The sequence below is a fragment of the Tigriopus californicus genome, chromosome 5, assembly GCF_007210705.1.
Source record: "Tigriopus californicus strain San Diego chromosome 5, Tcal_SD_v2.1, whole genome shotgun sequence".
In the NCBI taxonomy this organism is placed as follows: domain Eukaryota; kingdom Metazoa; phylum Arthropoda; class Copepoda; order Harpacticoida; family Harpacticidae; genus Tigriopus; species Tigriopus californicus.
Genome location: NC_081444.1, coordinates 10,249,153 through 10,258,626, shown reverse-complemented (window position 1 = coordinate 10,258,626; position 9,474 = coordinate 10,249,153). Strand labels below are relative to the sequence as shown.

The 9,474-nt window shown below is 40.6% G+C and overlaps 2 protein-coding genes across 2 annotated transcripts; one reads left to right on the top strand and one right to left on the bottom strand.

Moving 5' to 3' along the window:
* Window positions 1–227: 227 nt before the first annotated feature.
* On the bottom strand, window positions 228–3,677 carry LOC131881262 (brachyurin-like). Its single transcript, XM_059228082.1, has 5 exons — window positions 3,518–3,677; window positions 3,005–3,206; window positions 891–1,097; window positions 576–808; window positions 228–435 (listed from the first exon to the last, which is right to left on the bottom strand). Exons 1-5 carry the CDS (start codon window positions 3,560–3,562, stop codon window positions 277–279), a joined length of 846 nt encoding a protein of 281 aa, XP_059084065.1. The 5' UTR covers window positions 3,563–3,677; the 3' UTR covers window positions 228–276.
* Window positions 3,678–7,141: 3,464 nt separating this feature from the next.
* On the top strand, window positions 7,142–8,500 carry LOC131881263 (brachyurin-like). Its single transcript, XM_059228083.1, has 5 exons — window positions 7,142–7,284; window positions 7,358–7,556; window positions 7,620–7,826; window positions 7,898–8,121; window positions 8,285–8,500. The coding sequence occupies exons 1-5, from the start codon at window positions 7,240–7,242 to the stop codon at window positions 8,438–8,440; spliced, it is 831 nt and encodes a 276-aa protein (XP_059084066.1). The 5' UTR covers window positions 7,142–7,239; the 3' UTR covers window positions 8,441–8,500.
* Window positions 8,501–9,474: the final 974 nt, after the last annotated feature.

Below are 9,474 nucleotides of genomic sequence, written 5' to 3'. Positions count from 1 at the left end.
CTGAATATCATAATTGTTGGAAATTTTACCCTTGCAGCAATGGAAATGCTTTCCAGAAGAGTTGCTGAGATATTCCATGTGTGCGGAATAATACGTTGATAGTTTGGCATTTTAGAGCGTATTATCTTTGTTCTACGTTTGTGCGCCTAGACGAAACAGAGGACGGTAAATCCGCGTGATGGAAAGGACAAAAAAATGCATTGGTGAATAGGAAAGTATGGCATGGCTGAGAAATACAGAACTCTATTCATTTTGTTAGTAAATCATCGTGCGTACTCAGGGCATATTATCTTGAATCCATTCGTTGTAAGATGGCACTGACGTGAAGCAGGATGGGAGTCCGGATTCGCAGCCAATGGATGATCCAAATGAGGTAATTCCAACAATGGCGGCATCAGCACCGTCATTCACGAACAAGGGGCCGCCACTATCTCCCTATTGACCAAAAAGTTCATAAAATACAACTATCTCGCAAAGCAAGTGCCTGATAGGGCTAATGGGTTATCTTGGCTGGTCCCACAAATTCGGTCTAAAGACTGAAAATAGCTATTCGATTTGTTTGAGACCCAACGTACTTGACAGGTTCCAAGACCTCCCGTGGTGTCAATGCAGATCTTAGTGGTGTAATCCAAATCGGGTCCATAGACAGACTCGGCGTCAGCATCATCTCCAACGGGAATGGTCACGTCCATGAGAATGTCCGAAGTTGTGGCCAGGATACCGTCGCGGGTCTTACCCCATCCGGTTGCTTGGACCATTTCTCCGACGGCGGGTTCAGCCTCGCTCAAAGCGATGGTACTGACGAACTCTATTCGGAAGAAGAAATCAGATAAAGGACTTATAGTAGCGTTAAACAGTATCAGGTGGCAAAAAAACGAGTTTGGACCTACCATTGATCTCGAAAGGCTCATCCAAAATGATTAAGGCCACATCATTGTCGACCAAATCGAGACTGAAGTCGGCATTAGTGATAATGTTCGTGCTGGTCTGAACTTGTTGAGAGGGCTCATTGGCGCTCAACTTATGGGCACCAGCGGTGACCTTAACCGAGTTGACACCATCAGTACAATGGGCAGCGGTGAGAACTACATTAGGGGCTGTAAATTGGAACAAACATATTTCATAATTAGAGGCACTGTGTCATTCTATTACAAATGAGAATGATATTCCACCTTAGGCTTTGAGTTTGCCTGCTGTCCCTCGATATCTCCATTGAAACTGGATGTTCCATCCCTAACTCGAAATAAGTATTCAACTCGAGGATGATGGATTACGTGGATGCAGAGGCTCTCGGTAAAACATTATTTCCAGATCTAGCCAAACCAAGGAATGAGAAATTTGGTAATAAGCTTTGCGTATCGCTTTCTTTCTCTTTTTTTGCGGACTTCCTTACTGCTGTTGGGAATGGGATCCTCAGCACTTCAAAACGAAAAAAAGGTATTTATCTTGCTTGCTTGATTCCACATTCATATAATATTTGATCCATCCACGAATTTGAGTTGGTGGATCTGGCTAGCCCTTGAACATAGGGTTGATCAAGAATTTTAGTCAAAAACTTGTCCAAGTCTAACTTAAATCCTGCTACTGGATCAACACCAACACACTTCGTACGAATATTCGAGGGCAGCAAATTGAACAACGAAGGAGCCCGAGAAAGAAGAGAGTTGGACTTCATTGTTTTAACTAGCCTGGATTCTCGAGGGCTTGAAGGTGCTCTCAAAACGCACATTAAGCCTCTACGGTCACTACAATTGACCCTAAATCCTGGGTTGGGACAAAGCTCATGAATGCTTTTGAAAACGTACAATATCAGATACCTTTCGTACCTTCTCTGAGTACTGTACAATCCCAACCTTTCTAACCTCTCCCAATACGAGAGCTCTCTCATATCTTCAATGTTCCTAGTAAAACATCTTTGGACCTGCTCGAGCTTTTGCAAACCTGCTGAACTAATTGGAGCCCAAATGGGAGAGGCATATTCAAGATGCGGCTGAACAAATCGACTTGTACAGAGTTAGCATCGTGATACTATCTCTGGACTTAAACGTGCGATATATCCAACCACATGTTTGAAAAGCTTTACCAACTTTCAACTGGGTATGCTCATCGAACTTTCCATTATCTTGGAGGACTACACATAAATTCTTCATGGAAAAAAACCTGCTCGATATTTTTACCTCCTTTACCTACGAACGGAGTGTTTAATGGCGTTGACCCAAAGGTCTTTGAACGGAACTTCATTCCATTTAAGGCTATGTTACTCTCAGCAACCCAAGAGTAGATTTGGTCTAGGACCTGAGCCTAGGAGTGAATTTCAGAACAATTAAATGATTAGCGTAGAGCTGAGAGTAATTGAAGACGTACTACATATGCAGTCATCGTTACCGTGTACGTGCGAGCAGGTCTTCATGTGTTCCGTTCTGCTTGCTTATCTCACACAAACGTCCAAATAAATATTGCTGCGTTGCAAATTTTTGACATTTTTCGACTTACCGTTCCACCTGACATGTTACTGAAGTAATGATTTACGAGGCATATATTACCTAATTTGAAAATGCCAAGGAAATTAAACACATCAAAATATCTTCCCACATATCTGAAAAATTATTTCGTATTCTTTGTTAGTCGTCAGTAGATGGTGGCAAACCGAGTTAGTTTTAGGGTTAGGAAATTTGTGTTAGAATTTCAATTTGCAATAGGACTTCTTAAGGCTTGGACATAATTTTGACAGAAGGACCTAATTTTGACACCTTGGGGTCTTTCTCCTTTTGCCTCTGTGAAGTGGCGAATTTTTGAGAATATAGTTGGATATCTCAGTAATTGTGTTCAATTGAATAAAGGGAAAGACTTTTTATTAAAGAAAAGTCCACCATGTTATATTTTAAGCCAGCGCAATTTGTTTCCACGTCAAAGAGAGGATGACGTAGAGAGCTCTTGAGATAAGCAATTACGCAGTGGACCAGATATGACACAAAAACATCAGTTACTGTAACATCATACATACCGATCAAACTGCCACCGCAAAAGTAAAACAAGTCCAAAATCAGGTTGACAATGAACGGGTGGGAATGAGGAGTAGCTTCTTGTCCACCGACAATTTTGCCAAAGTTTTGGTCCACACGATTGGGAATACGATGATGGGACACAGGGGAAACGACAAGAGAACGTTCCCGGTACACCTTGTTCCCAACAGTAATATAATTGGCCTGTAAATCAATGATTTTTTTGTTTAACAAGTGCGTGATAGCTGTATTGGTTTGAGTACAATAATACATCAATTCTTAGCGATGAGGGCCTAACCTAAGCGATCAAAGAACTAGATATTCGTGTTGAGTGCAACTCAAATGCAATGTTTGACCTTTGTCATCTCTTAGAGGGGCCAATGATCATGTTTTGAACCTAAATTGTTGAAAAAATTGGTCTTTTTGATCAAGCCAAATTCAGGCACCAATGAAAAAAGTATGCCAAACTTTAAACTTTCGTACTTATTTTAGTGTTACGAGTGATGCCGACTTACTGAGGCCACGGCCACCAACGCCGCTAGGACAAACAACAATTTCATGATGCAGTTAGTAGTTCACACGGTAAGGATGAACAGACAACCGATTGAGCTTTTGAGTCTCTCAAACTTATATCTCAACCCTTGTTTACTTCAAGGCACATTAGTGCTTTGAGATATCAACGTGTTTATTTGTTTTTAGATTTTAAATTGTTAGATCTGGTCCATTAATCGCCACTTATTGACCCTTGAGCTGATTCATAAGCCTCGGTTACACGTTAAGGATCAACCCCAGATTTGTTTTTAGCAATGATGTAAAAACAAGATTTAGTCGCTTGCCTCGCACTTAAATTGTCTGATAATATCTAGAACCTAATTGAGCTGTCAGATCCAAAGTTTTAAAGCCAAATGACGATCTTTGAAGGTTTTAAATATGTCTATTGAAGATCCTCTTCATCAATCAGTTTGATTCGTAATACAGCGCTCTCATAAAGTAAGACCGAAGAGTAGAGCAAACAACGTTAATGCAAGTCGATTTGGTGAGTAAGAAATGGTGTTGAATGTGTCAGTTTCTTCAGAACCTTTTCAATAACGAAGTTCAGTCATTTCATGGACAGGCGTTTTGCCGGATGGCGGTGGTTGTAAATTCTGAATAAAAAAAAAATTATACGAACTTGAGCATTGTCATGAGAACCATAAAGTTGCAACAGTTCTATAAAAGACACGGAAAGAGCAGCCATATCTCTGTACTACATAAGGCCTTGGCCAGGGACCTAATAGACATCCGTTGACGCCTTACTCGCTTCAACGAGTAACTTTATTCTTTGGCTTTCCTTGTTTTCTAAATTCATTAAGTCTCGTGTCTTAATCTCGTTGCACTTGATTCGAGCATTAAATAGCGACCATGATCTACGTAGCTAGCTGATCATTACATATAAAGGATTACATAGTCAATTTTTACGAGCCAAAATGTCCTTGAGTTGCCGCACAGACTCACTATACAATGGCAATTATCCATCCATGAAGAAAATATTCCAGAAACTGGATCAGCTCATTAGGAGGATTCTAAGGAGGAAAATTGGAATTCCAATTATGAACGGACATTTTGAAGGGTTCAGGAAGGGTTAATGGCAATGAATAATGAGATGCTTAACAAGCTAGTCAAGATATACAAAGTATGCAGAGAATGGAATTCTTTGGTCTAAACTATTTGGAAAATTTGACAGTATCTGTAGATTTTACTAGTCTTGAAACTAAAATTCCACTCATATTGCAGTAAGCAGTTGCCAGCTAACAAATGTCGTAGCGATCATTTTTATCAAAAGGCTAGTATTCATCATTGTGCAATCAATCCTTGGTCGCTTTTGTTGAGATCCATAGATCAGGACAGCCAGGATAACTCGCACACAAGTTGCCTGGGCGTGTTCAAAGTTTAAAAACTGATTTGTACTTGTGAAGTTAAGTGCAGCTAAACGAGTTTGGTTGACATATAATTAATATAAACACCTCAAATGCATGATACATTCAGAGAAACTATGAGATACAACGTAGATTCACAGCTCTTTCAAAGTGAAAAACAAACCCAATTGGTTGTTCAGTCCATTGTGAGATGCCTTCATTCTCGGAAAGCAATTAGCTCAAATATAGAATCATTCCTTGAGAAGGCAACCTCAAAGTCTAAGCATCTGTCCAAAATTGTACCAAATTCAGCCAGGCCTGAGAAAATCAACCAAATCAATTCAAGTAAGATTTTACTAAGGTAGTGTTTGCTCTTTCTTTGTGTGCCCTCTTTGTTCCGAATTTTGAGAGTTCACAACTCGCGTTTTATTTCTAATTTTGACCAACGCTTTCTTTGTCAATTTCTTAATATCTTAAGAGCTAATTTTAGAAGTTAAAGTGTTGAGAGAGTCAAAGTATTCGAGTCTCGTTCACAATCATTTTTCATTGTACTTGAGCAAACTATTGAAGCATCTAGTTAATCAATGGGTTTAGGTAATGGAACTGCCATTTGAATGTGTCGGACAACGTTCGTCCCGGCTTCGCCTGTTATTACACGTTGTTCCCACATAAATTAAGCTTCTCGAAACCTTTCCTTGATGGCTCCCGTTTCATTTGTCTCTCACTTTTTTGAATAAAAAAAATCTTTATTAAGTGCACATTCGCTCCAAAAGTTTCACTAGTAAGGGGTTTAACAAATCCTTTTACTCACCTTTAGGTTTGTTTCCATTTTCTTTTGCTCTAAGATCTTTCCAAAGTCTCGTGAATACGATTGAAACTTATCTGAAGTCATTTGAGTATTGCGTTCTCATCAAAAAGATGTTTGGGGATCACTGGACCCATATACAACGTCGTTATAACCAACATCGTGAATGACTATTGCTACGGCGGATTTCAGAAAACAAGGGTTTCAGAGTCAAACGGGTACTGGATTAACAAACGTGAAACCGACACACGTTGAGCGTGCAAGCAAAGGACACACAGCCTGATGATAACAATGAAATGGTTCAGGAGGCAAGAAAAGAAGAAAAGTAGGATCAAGAAAATGGAGGGAAAAACAAAAAGCTACCAAATTGCGGTAGAAATTGTGTCTCCCCATCGTTTTTGGTTGAAGAATATTCCCAACTTTAGCTCAACCGCAAATGGTGCCCAATCAACTAGCTTGAAAACAAAGCCCAACGTATTCCATGTTTATGTTCACAGGATCAGGAACCTACGCATCAAGGGCCATCATAAGAAAGAAGAATATTTGTGACTAGAGCCTCAACCTTTTTAAAAAGGCTATTTTGTGGTTCAAGATTTATTTTGCGCCGGCTGAAGCTCCTTGTTAAAGCAATAGGGTGATTGTTCAATGAAAGAAATGGAGCATATTTGAAAATTTCGATATTACTTATTGGGTCCTTATCCTCTTGGGGACAAGGGCTGGTGCATTCCTGAAAGGATGATTTGACGAAAATGCCGAGGGCGCCTTGAACGTAAAAACTAAACCAGCAGAGTACATACACCTCGCCGCCAACGTTTGAAGAGAGAGTAACGATAGACAAATATCATCAAAACAGAGAGGGAAGGTCTTTAAATTGCGATTGGCATGGAAGCATAACCCATTTCATGAACTGTTCGCAAGCTTGGTTGCTCCTTTTTCACATTCTCTATTCCCCCAATGTTGCCTTGTTTGGAACGGAAGGTTTCACTTGTCCGTAAGATCTAGATATCAAATGGTATATACAAAACATAAGTGTTGAACATATCGACGAATACATCTGGCTCATTGGTCAAGAAATTTATCATCATGTTGATTTTGATGATTTGGAGGTTTTTGTCTTAACAAGTATCTTTATAAAGCATGTGAATACATAGGACGTCACATGTTTTGAACAAGGAGAGTAGGTTGTAACTTGTACGGTGGACTAAAAAAACTGTATGAATTCCTTGCTTTGGTTGAGTATATTGCCTTTCCCTCTCATAGCTCATTATACGCGTTTTCTACTTTCTTGTTAATTCTTAGCATTACATGTTTGTTTGTTTTATATCTCGTCCTTGAATTTTGGGCAACAAAAATAATAATAATACTCGCCTGAATCCCTAAGAACGTAGGCCGTTCGTGTTTACAAAAGATACAAGCTTAAGTTTGGTATATTGACCTAAGTAATCTGTTGAGACGTCATTGCAATATTTTGATATAAAAGGCTCAAATCGACGTTTTCAATTTGTCTCTCCCAGGGAGTCAGCACTTCGCAATCATCATGAAGTTCCTCGTTGTTCTCGCTCTTGCCTTGGCAATGGCTTCGGTAAGCGTTTTTGAATGAAATCCTTGGATGGTGAGGATTTCAACCATTGCATGAGCCTCTACTCCTGTTCTAGGCCTCCACCCTCCCAAGGAGAACCCGCAACCATTACAGACCCCGTAATGTTCTTATCCCTCCCATCAACAAGGAGGTCACCAAGAACCCCAAATACTTTGGAAAGATTGTGGGTGGCTCGGAGGCCGAACCCCACTCCCATCCCTTCATCGTTCACTTGCTTTTGGATGAAGCCTACCTGTGTGGTGGTAGCTTGATCGGTAAGCGTTACTCGTTACAAAATAGAGTTCAAATTTGGTTTGAAACTGAAACTTTTTCATCAGCTCCCAACGTTGTCGTCACTGCGGCCCATTGTACCGATGGCGTTCGATTCGTTGAGGTTATTGCCGGAGCTCACAGATGGGAAATCAACGAGCCCAGCCAACAAACCCAAGTCAGTACTAACATCAAGACCAACACACAATTCAGCTTCGACACCCTTGATAACGACGTGGCTGTTATCATTTTGGACGAAGACTTTGATCTTACTGGTAGGTTGTTCACATGTACAATTTGGGTACATATCGTATTGTTGTTTATGCCCAATTTGTACACATACTAGATGAGGTTGCCACCATTGATTTGGCTACTAGTGAGCCCTCCGTGGGATCCACCATTGGCATCACTGGATGGGGACGAGATGATTCTGGAAACGTGTCTCCCACTCTTCAAGAGGCCAAGGTGAAAGTTGTTGACGATTCTGAGGCCTCCAGCATCTATGGCAGCAACATGGATTGGTCTTCCAAGATTTGCACTGAAGTCGCCAACGGTGTTGGAACTTGCAACGTGAGTAATACCAACGTACTCTCGAAGAGTTCTGTTATCAATACTGTCATATTGTCCAAGAGCGTCCGTTGGCATATCCATGATAGTCCAGAGAGTCGGAGGTCTAAATTTCCATGCGTAATCTCCTATTTGTTGTGCTTACATTTTATGTAATAACTTACAGGGAGACAGCGGTGGACCTTTGTACACCGGAGACGGTAGCAGCGCCAGCTTGGTTGGAATCGTTTCCTTCGGTGCCTCTATTGGTTGTGACTTTGGATTCCCTGATTGTTTCACTTCTGTTCCATCTTTCATTGATTGGATCAATAACAACAGCTAAATGCCATTGTAAATGGAATTCTCTTGTTTGAATAAATGGGTTGAAATCCAAGAAAGATCACATTTTCATCTGCCATTTTAATAACGAAATGATCCCAGGCTAATTCAAAAAAGTACTTTTTCAGTAAAATTTTCATTTTCATTACATTACATTGATTTTTATAATTTGGAAAATATTTTGAATCAAAACTGAAGGCGAATCATTTAATCTTATTCACATTACTTAACTCAGTCCGTAAATATGGATTGTTAAGAATATTATTGAAAGACCAGTACTAGGCTTAAAAGTCTCTGGATTGCAAGATTTATTGAGATTGCTCTAAATTACAGGTCAATTAGCAATTTTGCATTTGGCATCTTTCGTCCCACCAAAATAGATGGAGTCAGTCGTCATCGTCTTCATTCATAAGAAGGGAAGATGATGAGAGCAAGTTCTTCACTTCCAATCCATAGTGGTGTGACTCGGTGCTCGTCAGAGACTTGGGGCTCTTAAGGAGTATTTGACCCCTCCGATCTCGATGGTGTGTATGGGCTTGGACCCTCCTCTCTTCCATTGAAAAGGACGGCTCGTTAAATGCTTGCGACATGTTTACGGTCCCGGTGTTGGTTGAGAACTGCAGGGGTCTCAAGTTGACCCGAACTCTTCTGTAAATTGACCAAGAACCACTCAACTCTAACTTCGAGTCATATCCAAATGACAGAAATTTCGGGATATCTTGAAGGTGAACCAACCCGAAGGAGATCAAAAAAGGCCAGTATTTTGATGAACCTGGCCGGAGATGGAATATGATATGAAAAAGTGGTCAAGTACAGAGGCTCCTGTGAGTAGGTGTATTTTAGGATTCGCGGGTCGAGGTCCAGAATGATTGATTCTCCATTGGTACAAACTGCCCCTAACTAGCCAAGCGGAACGCACAGTTGTGGATGCTAGAGGATGTGCAGCCTTGATCAGGAGGCTTTCGTACCACCTCCCAAGGGGAAAGTACCTCAGAGGGCTATCGGTGACCTTTTGTATGGAAAGATTGGATACGCAGT